At 45.5% G+C, this 27,944-nt stretch overlaps 1 protein-coding gene across 1 annotated transcript; it reads right to left on the bottom strand.

Annotated features, from left to right (window-relative positions):
• Nucleotides 1–3,908: 3,908 nt before the first annotated feature.
• noto (notochord homeobox) lies at nt 3,909–4,914 on the bottom strand (the record flags this gene model as incomplete). The annotated part of the gene is made up of 3 exons (XM_080541754.1): nt 3,909–4,109; nt 4,238–4,422; nt 4,536–4,914. 3 exons carry the CDS (start codon nt 4,912–4,914, stop codon nt 3,909–3,911), a joined length of 765 nt encoding a protein of 254 aa, XP_080397880.1.
• Between the last annotated feature and the right edge of the window lie 23,030 nt (nt 4,915–27,944).

The raw sequence follows: 27,944 nt of genomic DNA, 5'->3' as shown, positions 1-27,944 counted from the left end.
TGTTGGTCGCAGCAAACATTGAAAACGTCGTTGAAAGGGAAGCCCATCATTCGGTAGCTATAGCAGGAGCCTGGGAGAAGGTAGGCCTACCCCAAGTATTCCACTTGTTCACACCTGCGTTCATTAATAAACTAATTGGCCATTTTGTTCCGCGTTAGCGCTGTGTGTTCAACTAATCTATTCCACTTAAATACCTGAACATTTTCACCCCATAACGAGATGGCAAAAGTAGCACTCTCCTGCGTTTGTGCCACCTCGATGAGAAATAGAGACGTTTAACCACCTGTATGGGTTCAATTCCGTCAGCCCCCCCCCCCCTCCGCATAAACAAACCTCACTGTGGTTGCTACTTTCATTGAGCCCTTTTCACCTACTTTGATGTGACATAATCACGAATACAGAATATAGAAAGTATGGGAGGTTGTGCCTATGAAATACAGGTCGCTGCTGACACATGCGCGCATGAGACTTGCCTGAACGACCACCGCTGATCTCGGGGGTCTTTGAGTTGAGGAGGAAACATGAATCGCGCATCCTTTAGTAGCCTACCCTTGTCAATATGCCTTGTTTGTTTTTGGCACCTGCACTTGCTCTTCACGGTCGGTGTTCTCAGCCTGAATACATACCAGCACGGAGAACAGGAACGACACCATTTCCTGGGGGAAAGGACGCATTTAAAACGGGTTGTTCTCCAAACCTCAGATGGTAATTTAAAGCGGACTCTCTCCTTGTGGCCCATCACACGGCCTGGCCCGGCTTTAGAAGTCATTGTGCCATCCCAAATGAAACCGTTCACAATGAGACAAAAGAGAGCGTCCACTTCAAACGATTGTAATGGAAGATAATGACTATTAGATGGAGTAGAAGCCTCTCGCTCTGCAAATAAAATTCAAATGAGCATTCTACAATTGCCCACCCTAAAACATGTCCTTGCTCAAATGAACTATACTTTCCTATTGGACCTCGCAATGGCGGCAATTTCTTTCCATGAGAACTTTCACACCTTCTCCGGCTGCATTATGGTCTAGAGTAGACCTCCGTGTCTACTATATGACTCATGCTCGTGCGTTATGTCATCTTCACAAGCTAAATGAAACGGTTGGTTACCAGTTACTTATACAGGCATAAAGAATCAGACGTTATCTAATACCATTAGGGCCCTGGGCCCTAAACTGAAAATGGCATACAGTTTAATAAGCTCTGCTCTTCCAGTCCTGCATGTGAGCTCGGTCCCGAGGTAGTGAAGAAATAAGGTCTGTGTAAACTTAAGACCAATAAAACAAGCTGGTAAATGAAGATGTGACACTTACCCTTATTGGATTTAAGAAGCTCTGTTAAAACAAACCAGGTATCACCTCAGGTGATACTGGTGATGTTTTTCAGGGGTTAAGGTGTCCTACGCTAATTGGGATGTCGAGCCCAGTGACCCCTCCTCCCTCCTCCCTCCTGCATCCCTCCACAGGTTTTCCCAGGAGTCTGACCGCCTCATTCTGTCTCACAATGGGATTACCGGCGGGCAGTGCTGGGGGGGGGGGAGCTGGGGGCACCTTGCTGATCACATCAGAGCCGGCTTCTGGGGTCTTACACAAACTCTGCTCCCCTTGTGTCTGACCCATAATCAACAGAGCCAGTATGACCAGGGAGAGAGACAGGCAGGGGGTGGTGGAGGAGAGACAGAGAGCAGATCAGGTCTGCTACTGTTTCATTAAACCTCTCCCTTTGATACTGTTACCATGTCTTGTTCTGCCTCTTAGGGCTAATTTCTTTCAACATTCAAGATTTGGCTTCAAGACAGCTTGAGAAGATCATTCGTTTGGGAGATTTAATGTTTTCTGTTCTGTGAGAGGAGGGATTTGAGAATGTTTTTAGAATAGATCCTGTGCATTTTACAACAAGGGTTGTTGTTGTTGTTTTATTTGTCTTTCTAAATAAAGTGTTTTTGACTTGGTCGTGGTGGAGATAAATGTATTAATACATTGAAGCTACTCATGTTGGAACGGGTATCTGCTTTCTGCTAAAAACATGTTCCAAAACATCTACAGAGTCAAACAGTCCCCTTTTGCACAATTGACCATTTTCATGGTGGGATGCAAACCTTGGTGAAATATATCATTGAATTTGAAAGTATTTGAGGTGCTGTGCTTGATTGAGCTTAGATTTGTACTTCTGTGTTATTCCATCCAGTATTATATGTTAGAAATAATAATAATAATATAATTGCATAGGTGGCAAACAAAATCAAGTGAAGCTTAAGTATTTGAAAGTATTTGCAGGTCTTGTGGGGGGGGGGCCCAATAGCATACGGTTGTGGGGGGACGACGACGACTATGTGGGGACTTGACCGTGTCTGATAGGCTCTGTCTCCAGTGGGGAGAGGGGTTTCAGGTTGACCACCCCAATTAGCTGCCTTATAGGTGTAATCACCGCATCCCATCTATGGTCCTCGCCAACAGCCTGCCAGAGGAGCTGAGGGCTTCACAATCTGTAAACACCTTTAAAAGACATCTTAAAACATACATTTTTATCTTAGCATTAGTTAATTTTTTATTGTATTACTGTATTTAATTGTATTGTTGTTTATTTTTTATTTTATTTTTTTACTGTATTTGTATTTTATTTTCATCCTGCCTGTCTGCTATGTGGCTCTGTCCTGCTGGAAGGAGGACATTGTGTTTCACTACTGCTCCCCTCGTGTCTTTACAAGGAGGAGACGGAAGACAGGACGCCTGCTGTGGGTGGGTGGGTACAGGGGGGCTTGTCCACCCAGTACCATGGAGAACAGGTGGATTGACCATTTAAACAGATTAAAACACTGGGGCCCTGTTTATAGCCCCGAGACAGACTGACCCCTACTACCCCTGGTTATAGATATCTCTGCTAATCCCTAGGTAGTTATTTATTTGCTTAGCTTACTCAGGGTGTGGGGGGTATGGTCGGTCCCAATCTTGGACATAAACTGTATTGCGTAGATCAAACCCTCAGGCAATGTCTGCCAGAGTGTCTCTAAGTCAGTATGCTGGGGTACGACTAGCTGGGGGGCAGGATGAGAGACTGGGGGAGAGGGCAGACAGAAGGAAAAGAAGGAAAAGAAGAAAAAGTAGGCCTAGGCCTTTTCCTGTAGTTGCTAAAAAGCTCAACTGCTGACATGAATTGGATTCTGCAATATCTCTTGCCAATGAAGCCATGAAGGGATGCACATGGTCAGCGACAATACTCAAATTGGCTGTGGCATTCAAGCAATTATTGATAGGTATTAACAGGCCCTATATGTGCTAAGAGTGTACTAAGAAAACATTCCCCACACCATTACACCTGAATGAATGAGGTGTACAGGTGTTCCTAAACAAGTGTTCAATTAATGTATTTTTAATCAAAAGATATAACTCACTAATTTCAGTCATGGGAATTGAGTGAGCCAAAAACAAATGGCTAATTATTTTTGAATTAGTTTTTGAATACAACTTTCAATTAAGTTCCTCTGAAAAAGCCTATTTCACCCTGTGTCTTTCAACCTGAATTCCAATCATGCAAACCTTATTTCAATGGTGTGTCAAGGGACTAGATTGCAGGCTGATATTCCTATCTTTTAGCTATGGACAGCCTTAAATGTTCATAGAACCGTTAGACAGGCACATGTAGTTTAAAGCAACATACAATAATTGAGGAGCTGACACAAGAGCACGTACATTTAGAAAATATATTTTGAATATGTCAATCAAATATACAAATACTGATTGTATAAAAAGAGCAATAAAGTAAGAAACATAGTTTAAATATAAAGCTATACATCTATTACTTAAATATGAATACAAATAGAGGTAGTGGGGGGTACCCTATTTTTCAGCAGTATACCGTATGTACAAATGTATCTTTTTTCATATTCCATAAGTCCAGTGGTTCTAAACAGATCAGCAACGATTCAGGGATCCATCGACATCCACATCGGAGCCGTCTGAGAAGTCGATCTCCTCATCCACGTCCTCCCCGAGGCCTTGAGAACCGGGGCTTTTCGGCGGAGCAGTAAGACCGAGTTTGGCCAACTTTGCCTGCTGTTGCTCCAGACTCTGCTTGCGCCATTTGATGCGTCTATTCTGGAACCAGACCTTGACCTGGAAAGAAAATTAAGAAAGTTAGTGGATGGGAAATACACGTTAGGCATTAGACCTATACCACTAGTTCAATAGATGTAATGGCCCTTGCCCTTGTATTTATTTTGAAGCAGAACATGTTTGTTTACCTGAGCTTCTGTTAGCTGCAAAGCTGACGCTAGAAGGAACCTCTCGGAGCCGACCATGTACTGTTGGCGTGCGAACTCCTTCTCCAACCGGGATAGTTGATCGTTGGTAAAACTGGTTCGCATTCGTTTCGATTTCCCTCCTTTGTGTTTAAAAGAGTGGGCAGTGACTCTTGACATAGTTGTATCTGTAAAATGGAGAGATAGGGGTCATGGTTAAAAACATGTCATAGCCAGGCCTGTGTTTCTGGAAAGGATTGTGTTAGGAAGCTGGAATCCAAGTTTGAAATAAGTATCTTACCGTGTGCGTAAAATGCCCCCCGGTATGACGCCTGGTAGGTGAAAGGTGGGCAGCAGTAGACGGAATAACCCGGTTGCTTGTGCATTCCCGTGTGCAGCATGTTCTGTGCATAGAGATACTGCGGTATCGGTGAACACATCTGTCCTGGGAGCGGAAGAAGAGAGGCTGCTTGTTGATAGTTTACTCCGAAATGAGTGGGACTCGTCCGGTCGCTGCATGATGTGTCCTCGGGCTTGGCGAGCAACGCGTCGATGGTGAATGACTTTCCACTGGCAGGCGGCTTCGTCGATGAAGGGCACTGGCTGCCCGACTGTGGATAGAGCGGTGCGTAATTGCGCACGGCATATCCGTACTCTGCTGGTCTATTCGGTATTTGCATGTTGTGGAGAAGTTCACGTATACGTCCAAGGCAAGGCTGTTTCTCCAAGTACAGCAAAGAGATGAGTACTGCCTGTCCTCGTAAGGAGTCCCCTTTTATACCCTATCGAAACACGGAGGTGTTAACAGCCCCCCGTCGCGTCTTTAAGCAGATGAGAGGAACGGGCGTCCCGACAACGCATCCAATTAATGGATGGAGTAGTCCAAACTGGGTCTGTCAAATATCCTAATAGTCCTTTGTATGACAAGGCTAGAGGAAGCTTAAACGTTGAGGGCGTAGGAGAACTCAGAGATTTAGCTACAAATTCTTGCATGGATCTGAGCTCCAAATTTAATCATTAACGCTGAGAGAGCCTTGATGTTCCCCAATCATCTTATTTGGTCTCTTTTAAATCAAAGCTAGCCGGCAGATGCTGCAAGCAGCGGAACAAATAGCTTCACCATTGGTGGGCGTCTTTTAAAAAAAGAAAAAACACTGGTCACAGCATCCTCATCAAGAAATTGCTCTAACAAGATGGATTTATTTCCTCTTAATTTGTATTACATATAATCTGCCTGCAGGGGAACATTATTAGACCTACTTGAATGTAGACATTAGTGAGTGATATAGGCATTGATTTATGCCAATTTGATCCCCACAAAGTGAACAGTGATCTGAGTCTTGTCAGCCAAACACTTTTTTTTTTCCAATTGTCTTTGAGTGGGAATGACCACCTATTATAAAACAATGCTTTTACGCATGCAGTAGCCTATGAAACCTGTGAACTCTTTTGCATAAAATGCATGAATATTGCTCTTTAAGCAAAGTGTGTCTTTTTACAGCTGTGGTGTTGCCCGAAAATTGAAAAACTGCCGGTGCCATCATCGAGGCGTTACATTCATCAGGTTGGGCGCGCTGACAAACTGGTGCTGCTGGTTTTACAAACTGCGATGTGAGTTAATCCCAGTCACCCCGATAATCCATCACTTGATCTCATCAATACATCGCTGTGACAGGGAAGGTTCTCTGTGCTTTCATCAAACATACGATATTTAGGAGTCTTTATTATCTTTTTATTAACTTTTTGTACGTATTTTGTAAATATAAGCCATTAGGCTATTAAATAAATAGGGGGTTACGGTTAGAGGAAATAAATAAATAGAGCTTTCCATTATTGGTGCTGCATTAGAGACTTGAAAGCAACAGATGAAAAGCAGAGCGGCATCTTAAAAGGAAGTGATTTGCTTTACACAACTCTAAGACAATACATCCCCTCTTTCAACCTGCGGATTATGACCAGCTCTGCAAACTTTCCAAGCTCATTTCCATCATTTGGAAGTAGCAGAGAGCGTTTCCCTGTGCGTTAAGTAACACATTTAACACTGACGAGAACCGCTATTCCCTTTGACTTCAGAGTGTTGTATTTATTCGCCTTAGCTGACACCCGATTGCCTAATGAACAAGACAAACACAGCGTTTCTCGACTCCGCCTGAACAATGGAGAGGCCTGTGATGCGTCACCGCCGGGTCGGACCACCCACCCCAGCCGCGAGTTTGCTGGCGTGTTTTTCCACAAAGGAAAAACGTATCTTTAGATATTTGAGCCGTATGTAGGCTATAGCACTATATTCCGATAACTACCATCCCGAATGCTGCTTGCTCAGAACATCTGGATTGGGTCAAATTAGGTCAAATTCACAATCGCAATGAGATGCGATTATTTGGAATGACGCTATAATCAAGAAGAAGTATGCTATAGTATGTTGTTTGATTTAAAAAATGATTCCTGCCAACGGCAAAGTCAAGACCTGTCCTCATTGTGTATTGGAGCCAGACAAGGAATACACTCTGCCCATTGTCCAAAAGTCCCCTTTTCATAGTCATGGCCACTTTGGCCAGTAGAGATTGAGGGGCCCATCCTTTCCAATTAAACCAGCCTCCTCAAAGGGTTGAAACTCACTGCTCAAGAAACCCCCCCCCTGGCTTACATGTTTTATGAGCACATGACAGTCGTTTACAGAGACACTGGTTTGAATACGGGCACAGGGGTTGTAGAGACCAAGACTTGTATTCTGTCTCGAAATCAATTTCACCTATATAGCTGTTAGTCACTATCACAACAAGGATAGTTTACTACTAAATTGAAATGATCTGGCCAACAATAAGCAATAGGCCTAGTGATATTGTGGTGTCCCTTTCTTTCTTCACTATAGAATACTTTTGAGTAACGAGTGAAACACAACAACAGTCATAAACATAAAGAATGTGTTGAACATTACATTTCTGTTCTCACAATAGAGACAAGTGTGATGCTGCTGATGCACACAATAATTACATCAAACAAATCTAAATGTTTTCAAATGTCTAAAACCTAACTGGACAACTATTCACATAAGGTTCAACACAACATCCTCTCTCAGAGTATTGACGCTAATACAATGTCATCTGCGCAGTGGGTAAAAAACTGAAGGCTTATAGCCAATTGAAACATAATTGAATGAAACAAAGCATTGAGAAGCACTGTAATCATTATTATTATTGAGGTGACAAGGGCTGGTTTTGTCACCTGATTGACACATTTAACAGGCACTGTAACCTCTCCCTTTCTTGTCCACAGCACACCTATCACTAATGACTTTATGAAGCCATTTACAAAACGTCCCAGAATGCCCAGCCTCTGTCACCCTGTTGCTGCGGCCCTTGGGAGTCGTTATGTTGCAACAATAAGGGAACCATTGGGCCTCGGTACTCACCTTGACTATGAAAAGAAGTCCTATGAAAGGCCAGGTATGTCCTGTCTGGCTCCAATAAACACCCAGCCTCAGCCCAGCCCCGGCATGCCCCTGTCCTGCCCCTGTCCCTCCCAGCCCCGTAGAACATCATGAACAGACTCAAGACTGCAGGATTTACAGCAAAATAAAACGGATTAGAATTACATTTTACATTTACATTTTTGGCATTTAGCAGACGCCTTGTTCCAAAGCGACTTACAATCGATACATTTGAAAACTAAGCTAAGTGAATCATCAATCCACCAGTCGTAGCAGGAAGAGTAATCCAGCTCAGGCCCGGGGCCATTGATAGAAGGGAAAACCTTCTTCTATCACCTTCTTCTAAATCTAGTTTTTTTTTACACTGGAGAAACAGAGAAACAGTACAAGGGGGGCAATGGAAGTTTTTAGGGGGGAAAAGCTGGTGTCTTCAGGAGATGCAGTGCTGGGGGGCAGTAGATGTCTCAGGAGGAGCAGAATTACCTGGAATAGTGCATACAGTTGTCATAGACATGTCACAGACAATATATAGAGCTTTACTTTATATATGTCTTTAGTTTTGATCACATTGATCACACATATTATGATTTGTGAAGGCTTTTCGTGAATGAATGAATGAATTTATGATCTGAACAACGAAATTCAAATGCAAACCCTAGGTGCTAACAAACAAACACAGTCCTAAGATAATAATACAAAACAAGAATGAGACATAAATAGGGGGGGGGATATAAATAAAAATAGGTGGATAAGTGGTCGGTAGACATCTGAGAATGTATCTATTATGTGAACTTCTATACTTCTATACACTATATGGCCTATTCACAGGGGGGTATATAGACAAGGGGGAGTTAGCATGTAACTGTGTACTTTTATAAACATATCATGCATGTAACTGTGTACTTTTATAAACATATAACATATGGACTAGTAGACTTATATACAGACCTAAGGCCTACATATATACTTATATACAGACCTACGGCCTACATAGATGCTTCACAAATTAGACAGTACTAACAAAATGTATGGGTGTTATAACAGGTCCTCTGCTGCCTAGCCATAAGCATAACCCTTTTGCCACTACTTGTATAGCATGACATATACATTGTTTGTGTAATGTTATATCAGACTGACACGGACTAAGAAGTGACTCTCATCCTAACAAGGAAATGGAATGTAAACGCATGCATCAGATATGACGTTGTAGAAAGGATTGTGTTTAAGATCTAAGAGATTGTGACGTTAGAATTATAAGGTTCTATCTCCATTTTTGTAAAAATCTAGTTTTTTTTTTACATAATCTGATCCATTAGGTGTTTATTAATGCCTGTGTGGTGTTATTTTTAAAATGTTGAAATGTTTGAGTTAGTAATTCATAAAATACAAAGGTTCCATCTCACAAAACATAATGGAATGTAAAAACTTTGACGCTCAATATCTCTGAACTGCCCTTAACGGAGATAGAACCCTATACCTAAGCTCACGAGATCTAGTTGACTACCCTCTGCCAATGATACCAAAATGATGGGCCATGGGGGTCTGGCGTACATGAAGCTGGGTTTTTTAGTTTGCAAAGCAGTGTCAAAACCAAGATATAGTTCCAGTTGTTAAAATGGTGGAACAGTGCACTCTACTGGTGGGAGTTGAGAAAAGCTTACAGCACCGGGTATTCCCATCCCAGGCGGTCTCCCATCTACTATCCCGGTGTAGGTACAGGATTTTTGGCCCGACCCTGCTTGGCTTCCGAGATCGGCCCGGAAATACATCAAAATGCATACATTTTATATTTTACAATTATTTACAAAAAACATTCAGTATCACACAAAAAACATAAAGACATCACTTAAAAGTGAAGGGCATGACACATGAGGGCACAAGACAACTACTTGGGGAGAGAAAAAGAAAAAAACTCTAGTCAACACCCGGAAGTAGCATACCAGGTTTTACACTTACCTGGCAGCCCTTGGTCAAATCAAAGAAATCAAACAAAACATAACAATGTGACGTGACGGAGTAACAAACAGTCTTATGACTGCCTGTATAGTAGGCCCTCAGTCAAATCAAAGAAATCAACAACCGATTACTTAAGCAAAACCTCAACTATCATCCCAGTCCCGAAGAAAAGCACGGTGAGCTGCCTAAACGACTACCGCCCGGTGGCACTCACACCAATCATCATGAAGTGCTTCGAGAAACTAGTCCGGGCCCACATACTCACACGCCTCCCGCCCAACCTGGATCCATACCAGTTCGCCTACAGAGCCCACAGGTCCACAGAGGACGCCATCGCGACGACTCTCCACGCCACTCTATCCCACCTGGAGAGGGGAAACAGCTACGCGAGACTGCTCTTTGTGGACTTCAGCTCTGCCTTCAACACCATCCTTCCAGACAGGCTAGTGACCAAACTACTAGACCTGGGACTATCACACTCTATATGTGCATGGATCAAGGACTTCCTGTCCGACCGCCCCCAGAGGGTGCGGGTGGGCTCCCACACCTCCACAGCCCTCAGACTCAGCACTGGGTCCCCCCAGAGCTGCGTGCTAAGCCCCATCCTCTACAACCTCTACACCTATGACTTCACCCCTGTCCACCCCAGCAACTCCATCGTAAAGTTTGCAGACGACACCACCGTGGTGGGCTGCATCTCGGGGGGGGGGGAGGCGGCGTACAGGGATGAGGTAGAGCAGCTGAGCAAGCTGTGCAAGGTTAACAACCTTCTGCTGAACAAGTCAAAGACCCAGGAAATCATCGTGGACTTCAGGAGGAAAAAATCTGAGATCCAGCCCCTGCTCATCGACGGAGAGAGCGTGGAGAGAGTCTCAACCCTCCGATTCCTGGGGGTGCACATACAGGATGACCTGTCCTGGAAGAACAACACAGTAGCCACCATCAAGAAGGCACAACAGCGGCTCTACTTCCTGAGAGTCCTCAGGAAGGAACACAACAAGCAGGAGATACTGGTGGCCTTCTACCGCGGCGCAGTGGAGAGCATCCTCACCTACGGCATCTGCAACTGGTTCTCCAGCTGCACAACCGCGGAGAGAAATGCGCTACAGAGAGTCGTGAGTACAGCCCAGAAGATCACCGGCGCCCCCCTCCCCTCTCTGGAAGAGCTGTACAACACACGCTGTCTCAGGAAGGCCTCCAAGATCTCCAGAGACCCAACCCATCCTGGGTACGAACACTTTGCCCGGCTGCCCTCGAAAAGGCGGTACAGGACCATGGCCGCAAGGACAAACAGACTGAAGCACAGCTTCTACCCCAGGGCCATCCAGGGCCTGAACACAGCAAAGACCTAGGTTCTGGGCCCTGGACAGTCTGGACGGATTGATGGCAGCTGCTGGATTGAAAAAATCAGGTGTAGTGCTGAGGCACAAATGTGTACATTTCAAGCCTGCAAACTGCGACACTTTAAATGAATGTGCAATAACACTATGTGCAATATGACAACCCTAGTCGTCTTACCTGTACAGTATAGTATAGTGGATAGTGTACATAGCCTTTATTTATGTAAACCAGCTCCTTTCCCTTCCTGTTTTTTTTTTTTTTTTTCTTTCCTAGCACCAGGGGAGCCACCCCTCCCAAATTTCGTTGTTTGGTACCTGTACTATAGCAATGACAATAAAGACCATTCATTCATTCATTCATTCATTCATTCATTCATTCATTCATTCATCACATGAGAGGGAGTGCTGTTATACTGAATATCAGCACGGCTGTGATTCGGTCGTAGGTACGAGGCCTCTCTCGTGTGATATTGCCTTTATACAACAGTTCTACAGCGCAATTTATTAGTTATTATTATTATTATTACAGTAATAAGTGACAACAGATTATGATTATTTTGTTTGTTTATATAATCATTTATTTTGGCTAATTAAAACAAAAAATTGTTACGCAACTGGACTGTTGCCTAGTAACCTGAACACAAACATCTGCAGGCTAGCTACTTTGTATTAACGGTCATTTCGGAGTGATACATATAGTTAAAAGTCCCAGTGCTGTTATACTGTATATCAGCACTCATGGAATGCCTCTTGTCCAATCAAATTACTTGGTCGGAACTAACTGTTGTAAAACAAATAGTGCCCAAACGACACATTAAATTCTAATTTACCGGATCCCGTTACCGTGACTAAAGTGCTCTTCCCTACGAAGAATGTATTAAAATCCACCCTAAGGGGGTGTTCACACTTGACTTCTTTTTTTTTAAGAAAAAAGTGCGGCCTTCAGCGCCTTTTTAGGAGCTGGAAGGAGACCATCCGCCAGGTCCAAAAGAAGATCTGTGAGTGGAGTGCACGGCCTCTCACAATGACAGGCAAGATCCTGGTCCTGAAGGCTATTGTTCTTCCCATTCTCCTTTACCTGGGCAGGGTGTTTCCCCCAGACAGAGCAGTATCCAAAACCATCGAAAGGATCATGTTTACCTTTGTCTGGGGGAGCCAGATGGAAAAACTAAAACGCACCACCCTGTACAAAACAGTGGAGAATGGGGGGAAAGGGGTCCCAGACATCCTAAACATCATTAGGGCACAGGGACTCTCCAACCTCATCAACAACATCAACAACAAAGATAGGAAAGCCAGGTTCTTTGAAATATTCTATGCCACACCCATCCTCCGGACACTCAGGGTGACCGCATTAATAAATCACACTGTGCCCTACAGCTGGGACCCCCCTCCAGTCTACAAGATATGGAGGGACTTTGCCTTCAAGACAGGATTGTCCGCGGCTGGGCTGGCCTCATGGAAATACAAAGACATTATGACCTTCATAAGGTCGAAGGAAACCATTACTCACCCCAAGGCCAGCACAGCCGTGGACTCCAAACAGGTATGGAAAAACATTAATCATAAATGTACTAACAATAAACAAAAAGACATTGCCTGGATGGCTGCTCATGGTTGTCTCCCCACTAGGGAATTCTTGCATAGGCGGCACATCGCAAAGACTGAGAAATGCCCCCACGGATGCACGGACACAGAACACATTAACCACCTGTTCTGTGAGTGCTCCGTGGCCAGGCGGGTCTGGGCCCTGTTTGTTCCCTCTGTCTCCCTAAACAGCCTGCTGACCCTGCCCCGCTTGACGGGCGAGAACATCCTGTATGGTCCTCCCGGGAGGAGAATCACCCTCTTCCTCAGGGACCATGCTATTGTTGACTTTAAAAATAACCCGGATCAAGCAAGAGCGGTGTGGGGGGTGGAGAGATGGAAGGACGTCATCCTCTAAACCGCCCCCCATGCCGCGCCGCATCGCCCAACCCCCCCCCACCCCGGGCCTACCTCACTACACCACCAGTTCCTGCACTATCACCTTCACCACCGTTCCAGCACAAGCCCTGGTCAGCAGTATCACCATCACAAGGACCAGGAGAGGAGCAGCGCACAACACCAACAGGGAAGTTTACTGCACCTTCCACCACCTACACATGTACACAGCACTGACCCACTTCCTACCCTCACCAGAATATCACCACACACAACCCACAGCCGAACCAGCCGTCTCTGCCAGCACCACCAGCACCAGGATGACCAACACCACTGGGTCACAGGGAAGTACTGATCACCCGCCTGACACCAAAATGCACACTACACAAACCATGCACACCTCCCTTCTCTCACTCCTGTATCTTTTCAGGCACATGTCATATCCAGCTCTGACACCTACCCAGGCTTCCAGACCCAGGAGCAGAGACCGGCGGGAACCACCACGTCACCCCAGCACCAACCCCAGGTTCCAACTCAGCGACCCCAAACCCCCTGTTCCGGCCCCCCCCCCCCCCAACTCCAGGCCCCCAGCTACAGGCCCAGTCCCCTACCCGCCAACCCCCAACCCCCAGCCCGGAACAAGCTGAGAAGAGCCAGGGAGCTTTTTCCCTGGATAAGCTGTGTACAGGTTTTTCGCCTCTGCTTGCCTGCCATGCGCCGAGCTCTCTGGGCCTCTCCTCGGGGGCCTCCGGTCGGCCTGCGTGCTCGATCTGCTCCGCCGCTGGGGCGCCTGGTCCGGCTAGCCTCGTGAAGGGCTACAGGAGTCTGAGCCTGGTGGGCTGGGCCGGATGCGCCGGTGGTGGGGCGGGTCGGGTGAGTCGGGTGTGTGGGGTCCCTCGGGGGAGGGAGGTGGGGGAGCCACGGCTTTGCACTGGTGGGCAAACTGGATAGTAGTCGCTCTACAACTAGAGGGCTGCAGGGGAATTTTTTCCCGGATGCACAGCGAACAGGTTTTTTACCCCTGCCTCCTACCGACACTGGAACCTGGACACTGAACACTGAACACTGAACATTACACTACACTGGACAATACACTGAACACTGAGCACTTTAGTTAGTTTAATGTTGGTTGTTGTTGAATGTAATGTCTTAAATGTCTGATTGTTTGATTAATTGATTGTATACACGGTGTTGCGTTTTTATAAAAACCAATAAAAAACACCTTCAGCGCCTTTTTACATACAACCCTATGGGAAAAGGGAAAAAACTGCCGCTTTTTTAAAAAAGCGGCCGCCTTTTAAAAAGCGTGAGAAAAGCGCAGCTGCCGCCGCCTTTTTCAGTTGAACTGAATTTGACTTCTTTTTTTTTTTTTTAAAGCGCAGCCTTCACCGTCTTTTTACATACAACCCTATGGGGAAAGGAAAAAACGGCCGCCTTTTAAAAAGCGTGAGAAAAGCGCAGCTGCCGCCGCCTTTTTCAGTTGAATTTATTTAACTTTTCAGAAATGCGCTGTGTGTCGTCAAGCGCCTTTCTGACAGCTGACCAATCAGGACGAGGAGAGTAGGTACGCGTGTACCTTCCCTAGTAACCTACTTCCCAACAACCGGTGCTCCAAGATGTCAGACCCATCAAGAGGTAGCACAATGTAGCACATGTTGTAGAATGTTGTAGAATGTAGAACAACTCGTGATTGCTACTGGTGTTTCATAACGTGGTTCCAGTGTTAGAAGAACATAATTTACTACTCAGAAAGGCTTCAAACACCATTGTAATCGTGTCAGTTCTTGTAAATTAGCCTGCACCATCATTTTATAGCCTACATACTTTTTTAGATGAGATTTTAGATTAGATTCAGACAACGAAATGCAGTAAAAAGTGTGTCGGAAGAGGGATTTGAACCACCGTCTTAAAATTATGAATAAATACTATGGCAGCGGTCGATACCACTATGCCACCGTGACATTATGATGGTTTGTAGCCTGCTGCTTATATCACCACAGTAGTAAATATATGGAGTCAGAAGCGACAACACCATCTTTGTCGCAGGTGGTGAGGACATCCCATTGCTGGCAAATCAACCCGTCCGCAGCCTGGGTCGAACCTACACAGCAGAGCTTTCTGACAGGCAGATGGGGGAGACGGTGAGGAAGCAGCTCGCAGATGGCCTGGCCAGGATCAACCAGAGCCAGCTCCCCGGAAAGTACAAAGTATGGTGTTACCAGTTCATACTGTACCAAAGGGTGATGTGGCCTCTGAAGATGAGCGAAATCCCCTCCTCAATGGTAAGCAAGATGGACGGGCTGGCAAACTCGTTCATCAGGAAGTGGCTGGGACTGCCAAGATGCCTCTCAGACGTGGGCCTCTTTGGTAGGAACACGCTTCAACTGCCACTGCGATCCATCAGCTCTGGATACAAGCAAGAGAAGGCTCGGTTGGTGCTAGAGCTGAGGGAATCCACTGACCAGCTGGTGAGAGCAGCGGGCACCCAGATAAGAACTGGAAGGAAGTGGAAAGCCCAAGAGGAGGTTGATTTGGCAATCGGCCGGCTGAAGCACCGCGAGGTGGTCGGCAGAGTCCAGGAGGGTAGAGCAGGCCTTGGAAGGGGCGAGACTCCCTTGTTCTGGTCAAAGGCTTCCAAAGAAGATCGAAGGGCCATGGTGGTGGCAGAATTGGCAAGAACTGAGCAGGAACGCCTTAACATAAAGGCGGTGTCCCAGGGCCAGCAAGGGCGCTGGACATCATGGGAAGGTCTCACAAACAGGCCCATGTCATGGTCTGACCTGTGGAAGATCCCCCAAGCTAGGCTCAGCTTCCTGATCAGAGCAACATATGACACCTTGCCTTGTCCCCGAAACCTCCACCAATGGTTTTCTGCCGAAGAGACCTACCCCCTTTCCAACACCATCAATGCGAGCCTCCAGCACGTCCTGACAGGCTGCAAGACAGCGCTGTCCCAAGGCCGCTACACATGGCGACACGACCTGGTGCTGAAAAAGCTGGCAGAGGTGGCAGAGTCATGCAGACAGGAGGCAAACAGCAGACCTTCCGCTCCAGACAGACATCCCATCCAGTTTGCAAGGGCTGGAGAGAGAGTCAAACCCTCCCGTCAGAGAGATACAGCAAGACTCCTCGCACCGGGTAGTGAGTGGACCATGAGGGTCGATCTGGGGAGACAGCTCGAGTTCCCCAGGGAGATCGTGGAAACATCGCTCCGACCAGACCTGGTCATGTGGTCAGAGGCTTGCAAGACAGTCCTTCTGGTCGAACTCACTGTCCCTTGGGAGGTTGGTTTGGAGGCAGCCAACGAGCGGAAGCGAGCCAAGTATGCAGATCTGGCGGCGGAGTGCAGGGAGGCTGGCTGGAAAGCCGTTAAGTGCCCTGTGGAAGTGGGGTGTAGGGGCTTCGTAGGTTCCTCAGCTGCTCGCCTACTCCGTGACATAGGATGCACGGGAGCAAGGGGTAGTGGTGGTCTAGTGGATAGTGAGTTGGACTTGTGATCGGAAGGTTGTGAGTTCAAATCCCGCCTGAAGCCACACCACTACTAGTGTGCCCTTGAGTAAGGCACTTAGCCCTCAGTTACTCCAGGGGGAATGTCCCTGTAATTCGTAATTGTAAGTCGCTTTGGATAAAAGCGTCTGCTAAATGGCAAAATTAATTAATTAAAATTAAGCAAGGCATCGGAAAGTCATGAAAGAGCTGGCTGAGGAGGCGGAGAAAGGCAGCTTCTGGCTGTGGCTAAGAAGGAAGCATAAGGGTTGGGGGGCGAACAACACCTAGGGCATCAGCAGGGGGTGGCAGGGAGAGATCCCTGCCATCGCTCCGCCACCAGGAGATGTACTGGGGTTAAAGGAGCGAAACGTCAATGACTGGTGGTCCCCAGCTGATGACCCAGTTAGGCCCACATAGGTGTTCAGTGAGGTGTCACAGCACACCTGTTCTAAAGGCACTGTTGGAGGTGCGTCAGGCAGCAATGCCCAGCAGGAGTACCATCACCTGTATCATGTTTTGTTCATTTATTAAAATATGAACATATAACAATAACTGTGGCTAGTATGACCTACGCATTTAATCGGTCAGCAATTTCTTGCCAAACCATTTCCCTTGCCTTGTTAATTGCGGCAGTATTGCACTATTTTACATCTTATTTTTCCGTCTTCATAAAGATCAATAAGTCGGAATGCTGCGCAAAAGTAGGACCCCTGCAGAGTGGAGTATCTTCATTTCGACAGATCGACCCTTCGGGGCTCTTTATGTCTGCGTGCACGCGCCCATATCGAGGATTTCTAAGCCGGTGTTCTGTGAACACTCATGACACAAGCCTGATCCTCGTTCGAGGAATCACCTGAGGCTTGAATTCCAATCCCGAGTTGCCTGATCGCCTGATTTATTTTTATTGCTGATATACTAATCAACGTTCGTGGAATAGCCTCCTGTATTCCACTATTGTGAGTTATTTTGAAAGATGGCATGTTATTATTATTATTTTTTAATTTTTAAAATTTAATAATTTTATAATAACTCAAGCAAGTTTAACTCAAGCAAATTTAATAATAACTCAAGCAAGACCCTAACCCTAACATAAGATAAACTGACTCTGAAATGAAAAAACACACACACTGACAGACATTCATGTAAGACCACACAGTAAAGGCGAGAAGGGGTGCACGAGAAGGGGTGCATCCTAGAGGTACTGCAATACCCAACTGCTGACCTTTTACAAAACAACTAATATAGAAAAGGCACTAAGAGTTATATTTAGCTGGCTAGGGGTGTATGTCTAATTTTTTAAGCACAAGCAGCAAACAAAGAGTGGTAAGACAATTGCTATTAGTGGTTAAAATCGTATGCGAGTTCGTCAAATCTTTAGTCAATAATAGTTCACCGCCTTCTCACCATCAATTTCACCCATTGTGCAATTCCCTTTTCTGTCCACTTGAGGGAACCATTGACAAGAGCATTTCTTTCCTCCCTCAACTTACATTTGACACAGAATGATGGTATTTATTGATTGATTGATTGATTGATTGAGTCCCAGTAAGGCTCCACCTTAGGCTGACTGTGCATTCCGAGCGGAGCTGGTCTCCGGGTCAGCCCATATAGGGCTCGTCTGAGCAGGGGGCAGGAATGCTGAGGAGCGGCGTTCCGGTAATAGCATTCTAGGGGATTTAGCCTCGGAATCTCAAACTCGCCCCGAACTGCTCCTGTTTCCACTGTAAATCTGGATCAGATACCTGCCAGACCCCTGAGCATCTCTCCCTCTCTCTGTCTCTCTCTCCAGCCATGCCTCCCTCCTCCATCCCTTTTGCTACATCCCTCCCACCCCCCTCCTTGTACGCTCGGATCACCTATTCAGATCTTATTGCTTGCTGTACTTCCAATGACTCACATAGGCCTTCAGTATGACCGATGAGGGCACAACCAAGGCAAACAACATGGGTATTCCTCATGCTTTTGGCACATTCATCAGGGGAAAACTCTTGATTTTTTTTACCCTTTGTTGGCACACACTTAGTTGGTTCACCTGTGTGTGTGTGTGTGTGTGTGTGTGTGTGTGTGTGTGTCTGTGTGTCTGTGAGTGTCTGTGTGCTCACTGAGTTATGGTGATACAAGCCAGGAAGTAGTCGGTGCTTGGCCTGATCCTAACTGTCACAATGTCTGCATTCCCTTTGATGGGCACTCTGGTATTAATCAGATACAGAAATAGAGAAAGAGTGGAAATGTGAGATGGCCAGTATGCTGTGATTTTCCAGGGGGTCTAGTGAGAGACACATTTTACCAAAATATTCCTACATATAGTAATTGATAAGAACCCCACTCATTGAACTAATATACTAGGGTTGCGGAACCAAAAACCAGCAGTGAACAGGGACGTAGACCACAATTATAGGAGGTGTTCCACAAAACGGAAGTGACGTACACAATTCAATGTTGTCGCTTGGGTGTCGACGTTCTGCTGCAGGCTCTTCAACTGTACGTATGATCTGTTAGGGGTATTAATCAGCCAATAGAAAGATATTTCAACTTGCTATGTTTTTTTTTATCAACTGTGGGTTCACATTACCGACATCGCGTTTTTATGACGTTATTCAAGACAGCCTGCAAGCAGCTTGCCAGTAAAGCTAACGTTAGCTAGCGGGCTAGCTCATATGCAAACTCCTCAAGGTGTTCTCTCTTTTCTCTCTGCTTTTCTTTGAATGTAGCTTGCTAGCTACATGTAGTCGTAGCTGACTAGCTATTCAGTTCGCTAGCTGAATTTTGCTAGAAACGTTGACTGTGATGTGGTTTGTTTCTCAAAAAGGAAACTTAAGACCCAGCCTGTGCTCACCTCCCAGGTTTCAGACGTTCTCCACCACCACCACCTGCTGAAGAGGACCTAAAAACAACAACAACATGGTATGCAGGTTATCCTTGTATATATATATTATTATTTTTTACATCTGGCTTAGCTGCAAAATCTGAAATATTATGCTATTTTGCTCTCAGGGTTATACAATTTGATGGCAGCTACTAGATTGTAATCAAGTGCAATATTGAAATACAACTGTGAACATTCTAAACCTGCTAACTGCGACACTTTAATGAATGTGCAACAAATACTAGGTGCAATATGACAACCCTTGTGTACATAACGTTCAGATATAGGAAAAGTTAGGATATTTATAGCATAGCATAGAGTACAGCACAGTGTTTTATTGTATAGTAGTAGTATAGTATAGTAGATTGTGTACATAGCCTTTATTTATGTAAACCAGCTCTTTTCCCCTCTTTTATTTTACCCTTGGCTTTCTTATTTTTAGTCTTTTTTCCTAGCACCAGGGGAGCCCCCCCCTCCTAAATTTCGTTGTATGGTACCTGTACTGTATTAATGACAATAAAGACCATTCATTCATTCATTAATGACAACTGAATCTGTACAATGTCCACTGTCTCATCTGTCCACGTTCCCACGTCTTCTCTCTCAGGGTGAAAGGAAAGGAGTAAACAAGTACTACCCTCCAGACTTCGACCCTGCCAAGGTCAGTATGCCCACCCGTCACACAGGCGGGTGTGTTGGACAGCACATACTCGAATGGTGAAAGTGATTGAGTATAATGACCTGGTTCTTTCTCTCTCTCTAGCATGGCTCTCTCAATGGCTACCACAACAGCCACCCTCTTCGGGAGAGGGCCAAGAAACTGTCCCAGGGTATCCTCGTCATCAGGTCAGACATACATACATACATACATACTGTACATACATACACACACACACACACACATGCATACATACACGAGATTCATTGATTATTGGAAAATGACATGACTCTGTGGGTGTGCTTATAGATTTGAGATGCCCTACAACATCTGGTGCGATGGCTGTAAGAATCACATTGGCATGGGTGAGTGTGTCAACGTTTTCGAGTCAAAAGACTCAATTCCTGCGAATGGGTTTTCAATGGGGTTTTTCATATGATATTGCATGTCAATGTGTCTATAGGGGTACGTAACAATGTCAATGTGTCTATAGGGGTACGTTACAATGTCACTGTGTCTATAGGGGTACGTTACAATGTCACTGTCTATAGGGGTACGTTACAATGTCACTGTGTCTATAGGGGTACGTTACAATGTCAATGTGTCTATAGGGGTACGTTACAATGTCACTGTGTCTATAGGGGTACGTTACAATGTCAATGTGTCTATAGGGGTACGTTACAATGTCACTGTGTCTATAGGGGTACGTTACAATGTCACTGTGTCTATAGGCAGGGGTGCACATAACTTTTTGGGGCCAGTGCTCAGAGGAGCACCTAGGGATGCTGCTTGGTGCTCCCCGAGCTCGCGAGTCACGACCCGTCCCACAGGATGGATAAAAAAGGGATACATGGATAACTTATATTAGCAAAACGACATTTATTCATAAATAAAGATGAACGAACAAATGATTGTGTGCAAAACAAAAGAAACAAATGCAAAATCAAATGACTGCTCTTTAAGCATGAAAGTCTGTCAGACTCCTTTAAACACAATGAAATCAACTGACATCTCTTTAAGCACTAAATGAATGTCTGTTCTTTAAACACAATGAAATCAACTGACATCTCTTTAAGCACTGCTCTGTTCTGTAAACACTGAAATCAACTTTTCAACAAAAAGTTACAGCCTAAGCATTTATTTATGCTACAAGCTTAATCATCATCATCACTGCTCTCTTGACTGCTGTAAGTTATCACTGTCCTCAATTTCAACCATGGTAGAGGATGTTGTAGGCTATCACTTTAAATAGCTCATTATTTTGATTGTGCAACAAAGTCTTCTTTTTTTTCTAATAGAATTCCCAACCATATTCCCTGGGTCAGGGGTCTAGGTGCGATAATGAAGCTGTAAAACAAACGTCTGAACGTTTGAAAGCTTCAGAGAAAAGAAACGTGAAGTTCCTTGGTGTTGTTTTTCCTTTTAGCGACGAGTCGTTCGGGACTGAATTGTCACGTGTCGGCGTGATAACCATGCGATACGCGATACGCGGAATGAAAGTACAAGTTACGATACTTTCCGAATGTTTTCGTGAGGGGAGTCGCCGTGGTCGTTGTGATGGCGTTACGGGGCTTGCAATGATGCAGCAGTCAGCAGTCAGCAGGTGGATTTTGAGGAAGTAAATTCCTCTCCCAGCGCTCCCAGCTGTTGGTGCGCAAGAGCGCGTTCATGCCGCTGATCTTCCGCGCAGCATGCATTTTGGCGACGCATGCGCACTGGCGCACCAGTTATGTGCACCCCTGTCTATAGGGGTACGTTACAATGTCAATGTGTCTATAGGGGTACGTTACAATGTCACTGTGTCTATAGGGGTACGTTACAATGTCACTGTGTCTATAGGGGTACGTTACAATGTCACTGTGTCTATAGGGGTACGTTACAATGTCACTGTGTCTATAGGGGTACGTTACAATGTCACTGTCTATAGGGGTACGTAACAATGTCACTGTGTTTATAGGGGTACGTTACAATGTCACTGTGTCTATAGGGGTACGTTACAATGTCACTGTGTCTATAGGGGTACGTTACAATGTCACTGTGTCTATAGGGGTACGTTACAATGCAGAGAAGAAGAAAGCGGGGAACTACTACACAACGCCAATCTACAGGTAACCACGGATACATGGTGTTCATGAGTCGGCAGTTATTGCTTATTGTCTTTATTATCTGCATTTTGTATGGTATTTATATCCACATGTCCACATATAACCATATTGATTGATCCTGTGTGTGTGTGTGTGTCTATATATATGTAGGTTCAGGATGAAGTGCCACCTGTGTGTGAACTACATCGAGATGCAGACAGACCCGGCCACCTGCGATTACGTCATCGTGTCCGGGGCGCAGAGGAAGGAGGAGCGCTGGGACATGGCCGACAACGAACAGATCCTCACCACAGGTAAAGGACCTTTCACTTTGACTCGTAATTCACTTCAAACAGTAACACAAGGTGTCAACGAACCGTATCTTTGTGCTCCAACAATTCCTTCATTCTGTGTCTGTGTGCGCCGTCATTTCCTATTGTCTTTCTCTCGCCACCTCTCCCTTTCTCATGCCCCATATCTTTCCCTCGACTCCCATATCTCTCTCTAACCCTAACTGTGTCTTTTTCCTCCCTCTCCCTGCCTCCCACCCTCCTCCAGAGCGGGCTGAGAAGGAGAAGCTGGAGACTGATCCAATGTACAAGCTGGACCACAGTGGTAAAGACCAGGAGAAGCTGAAGAAGGCTCTCCCCACCCTGTCTGAGCTGCAGGAGCACAAGTCCACCTGGAAGGACGACTTCCAACTCAACAGCTCCCTCCGCAGGAAATTCAGGGTAAGAGAATTCCATTTCTCATTCTATGAAGGGGGCTAGATGGATAAGAGGGTGTCATCGTTGTTTGAATGTTTTACATAGAATATATACTGTATACCTCAACAAAAATGTATAATTCCTTATTCTGCATGACAAATACTATCGCACCATATCTGTTCGAAAGACATATTTCTGTCTGAATATTCTGTATTGTACCCTTCTGAAGAGACGCACCAGTTTGTGTCGTTTTCTCTGTGAAGGAAGACAAAACAGTCATAATTAATATTAGGACACCAGGTGCCAAAGAGAAAACTCAGGTTCTTCTTCTCCTCTCTTGCTTACTGCTAATCTGATGCGCCTCCCCTTCTTGTTTTTAGTTTTTTTTCCTAGCACCAGGGGAGCCCCCCCCTCCCAAATTTCGTTGTATGGTACCTGTACTATATCAATGACAATAAAGACCATTCATTCATAATCTGATGCGCAGACTGAGAAGAAAGTGATGGCAGACGAGGAGGAGAAGGACAACGCTGTGAGGAAGCGGACCAATCTGTCAATCCCTCTGCTGCCAGAGCAAGAGGAGGACAAGAAGCTGGCAATGCTGCTCACCTACCAGGCCCCTGACTGTGAGTGTGTCCACGCAGACACACGCACTGACAAACACTACCTCACACATGCCACACACACACTCACACACACACTCCTTATTGTTTCGGAAACATTTTCCTAATCAATTGCTCTCCTCCTCCCCCCCCCCCCGTCTTTTTAGCCTACGACGACAGACAACACAACAAACGGAAGGAGATCTCGCACCGCTCCTGGTTCACTTCCCCCACCCTGCCACAAGGGAGCGCTGCAGGCAGCCTGCTGCAGAAGCTGGGCATGCAGGGGAAAGGAGCCGCCGTAGCCAAGGCCCTGAATCCCCAGTTCTCCCCCAGCCCCCACAGTCTCATCCGTAGGAGGACCGACGGCCCCGTGAACAGACCGGAAGCCTGCGCTAGTGCCAACATCGCACAGAGGAAATCAGACCCTGGAACCAATGGCGCCGGCCTCTCGCCAGAGGGGAAGGAATTGGAGGTGACGCCGAAGTCGGAAGGGACCGATTTGGATGTTACAGAGCCTCAACAGGGACAGGAAACAGCAGAGACGCATAGTACAGGAGCTCAGAGCACCGCAGAAGAAGAAGAACAGGACAGAGGACTATCGAGAGCAGAGGATTGTGGGACAGGGGAGGGCAGTGAGAACAGCTCGAGAGCTCTGAGGTCTCTGGTAGCAGACTACAGTGATTCAGAATCAGACTCAGGACAATGAAGAGAGATCTGTCAATGGTGTTACCTTTTGACTATTGACTTTTAATAAATTAATATGAAAGGTATTGACTGTGTGTGTGTGTATATGATGGTGTATATACCCCAAATAATTAATTAGATGACTGTCTTGCACCGATTGAAAGATATTTTTTGTTGTTAACTGCGTTGTCCTTTCTGAATCAGAGGACATGATTGAAGGTGTATTTCAGTGGGATGTTGTCAGTGAATGTGAATACATCATCAAAATAGTTTATTTAGATTAGATTTATTACAGAAGGTGAAAATTAGGTCAGAAGTGAAAATGCAGAGAGTCACAGATCGAGGGCTGTTTATCAGACTGCTCGGGAGACCGTTTATCAATGTTTTCAGATAGCCTACCAGCTGCAGGATGGTCTGATGGGGAATGTCAACAGCTGTGAGATGGGTGCTTATTTTCTTTCTGTATTTGGCACATTTATCACATCTTCATAATTGCAATTACTTATACTTGTACATAATAATAATAATAATACATTAGACTTATATAGCGCTTTTCTAGACACTCAAAGACGCTTTACAAACTGACAAGATTGAGTAGTAATAATAAAAAGACAAACATTTTATTTTTTTCTTTAAATAAAAGAAAGTATAGGGGCCAAATTAAGGTAGTGCTGGGGACACATGGGAAGGGGAGGGGGAGACGGTTAACTGGTGAAGGCGAGCTTGAAGAGGTGAGGTTTTGAGGGCCTGTTTAAATGTTGGCAGGGTGTTGGCCTGTCTGATGTGGTTGGGGAGGGCGTTCCAGAGGGACGGGGCTGTGGCTGAAAAGGCCCTATCACCCCAGGTCCGGAGCTTGGTCCTGGTGGTCTTGAGGGTGGTTTGGTCGGAAAGTTCGGAAACGTTATTTTGGTTGATTATTCCTCCCCTTTAATAATACCAATTGGTATTGTATTTTATATCGTTGGAAAGCCTGATTAGTCACCTTTACAACGAGGTACAACTTGTAAGGATCATGCATTCGTGGAATGAGCAACACAGCTAAACGTGTGGGTAGCGGCCCAAAAATATTTGCCAAAATCCCCTATATTCTTCTGTTGGTATTCACTCTCGTTTTGAGTTGCTTGGTGGATTGGATGATTGCACTCTCCCACAGTAATAAGGAAAAAACAACACATATTGGCCATTTTTACACTTTATTAATTTTACAGTGTCAGGGACCTCAGTAGCGTGTGGAAGATCCATACGGAGTCACAACAGCTTGGCACCTCCTCATGCAGGTCACCAGCCTGGTCACACACTGCTGTGGGACGGCATCCCATTTCTCAACTAGGATTTGCCGCAAGTTAGCCAACATGGTTGCGTTGGTCACTCTGGCACGTACAGCACCCAAGCTGATCCCACAAGTGTTCAATTGGGTTGAGGTCTGGACTCACGGCAGGCCATTCCACCCTCTCCACTCCCAAATTCTGGAGGTGCTCTGTGATGATCCTGGCTCTGTGGGGGCGAGCGTTGTCCTCCTGGAGGATGGAGTTAGGTCCCAGATTCTGGAGATATGGGATCGCCACTGGCTCCAGAATATCATTCCTGTCAATTATGTGCCATTCAGGTGCCAGCACTTGAAGCTCAAAACGAGAGTGAATACCAACAGAAGAATATTGCAGGGGATTTTGGCCCCAAAAATTGGGCCGCTACCCACACGTTTAGCTGTGTTACTCATTCCACGAATGCATGATCCTTACAAGTTGTACCTCGTTGTAAAGGTGACTAATCAGGCTTTCCAACGCTATAAAATACAATACCAATTGGTATTATTAAAGGGGAGGAAGAATCGACTGAAATAACGTTTCCAAACTTTTTTTGAGGGGTTTATATAATATACATGGATAATACATGTCTAATCGTTTTGATCCCCTTGCATGAGTGTCAATTTATGGTCAAATAATGTTTCCTACAAGCAAATGGTTGTGAAGCGCAATCTAATTAAAATCTTTTAATCTATTATCCAATCCTTTAATTTACGTTTGCCTCCATATAACAGGACTCACCCCAATACCCTCTTTTGGATTAATTATAAAAAATAATTAAAAAATACAATCCCCTATGATTCAAACACAACTTTTTGTCATAACATGAATTATTCATTTTTGTCCATTTAATGTACTTAAGTGATAAAGTAAGCCAAAAGTGAATCAATCAATCAAGTGTTGACAGACCCTGATAGCCTGCGGTAGGGACAGGTCCGTGCACGCGGCTAGGATGATGATGCATGTGGTGTCCACCAAGCTCCAGGAGTTCGGGATCACCGAACCATTAGTGCCAAAGGCCAAGTTCATGACCTCTAAGGCGGACCTGGGGCAGATGACGGATGACGTGTTGACTGCTGTGGTGGAGACGGTGGAGTCCTGTAGCACCGCTGAACAGGCGGGCATGCAGGGAGCGGCTTACATGCTCAGACAGTTCAGGAGAAAAACATCTAAACAATCGCTTATTGTCATTCTGGTCAGGAGGGCTCCTCTGCTAGGGCGGAGCAAAGACGTGTGTCCTCCCCGGGCATTGTGGGAAGCACCGTGGCATTATTACTAGTGAGGAGTTTCATTCCAAAGACACCAAGGCTCACCTCAAAACTCACTTGTTTACGCAGGCGTATGCCCGTTGACTTACTCTTCCCGTGTTGCTCTGCTGCTAGCTATGTATATACTGTATATTTCTCTGTATTTGAATTTTGTAACTGTTTTTTAAATTTGTTGTACGGCGACCTTGAGTGCCTTGAAAGGCGCCTTATAAAATAAATGTATTATTATTATTATTATTATTATTATTATTATTATTATTATTATTATTATTATTATTATTAAGGCCGTGGGTGCGATTCTGTGGATTTTGTTCACCCTCCTCTAGTGATGTCACTGGCCAGGCCAACATGGCCGCCGCAATGACTACCTCCCCCACTCCTAGGGATGTAGACTCAGAGGCATCCCACGTCATCCACGCTTTTGTGTCTGACGTTAAAGATGTAATTCAGACCACCGGTTTAGATGCGTCTATTACAAATGATAATAAAATCTTCTCTGCTGCTACCCGTAGAATGTTTGTGAATATGCAGAGGAGATTGGCTGGGTTAGTCACAAGAGAGTTGGTCACTAATGGAGTGTAACCAAATCTGGAATTACTAGACATCAGTGATGAGGAACTTGCCTCCATTCAGAGTGCTGGTAGTCAGAGCTCCACATCCCTGAGGTCTGGTAGTGTCTCTCAGGCAGGGCCGGTCCTAGGCATAGGCGAACTAGGCGGTCGCCTAGGGCGCCAAATGGCAAAACAATTGTTTTAATAGTTAACATTTAAATAGTTTTATGTCTCTATGACTTTCATGTCTCTATGAAAATATGTCTCAGCCTACTGTCTCTATTATGTTTCGCGATTAGTCACACTCGCCTCTTGCGAACCTCCCCCCAACCTCCCGCCCACCTGCCCGCAACTAACGTGCGTGCCCTCTCTCGAAGGTGGCTTACTGTTGAATGTGTGGGTGGTGATGAGGCAGTACTGGTGGTGGCGCCCCAAAAATTTGGGGGGAGGGGGGGCATCAAATCATACTCTCACCTAGGGCACCTAAATGCCTAGAGGCCAATGCACACGGCGTGCGATTTTTGTCGCCGGACAAAATTCGATTTTGAAGTTTGAATTGAAGTCTATGAGAAAATCTCATCCCAATGCACACAGCCCCAATTTTAATCGCACCGCGAAAATTCGATTCCATTCGTTTTGAATGGGACAAAGCACACGACGGACGATTTTTGTCGCACTGTCACATTTTTTTAAAGTTTGTGGTGCGACGGATTATTGCATCACAATGGGACAATTGGGAAAACTTCAACTGGTCTATCTAAATTAATTGAGTCACTCATAACGGGAGAGAGACTGGAGCATCATTTTACACGCGTCTTTCGGTCATAGACAGCTAGCTTGCTGAG

Source organism: Nansenia antarctica, assembly GCF_963989245.1.
Source record: "Nansenia antarctica genome assembly, chromosome: 1".
Classification (NCBI taxonomy): domain Eukaryota; kingdom Metazoa; phylum Chordata; class Actinopteri; order Argentiniformes; family Microstomatidae; genus Nansenia; species Nansenia antarctica.
The sequence above is the reverse complement of the archived record's forward strand: the minus strand, read 5'-3'. Positions and strand labels throughout refer to the sequence as shown.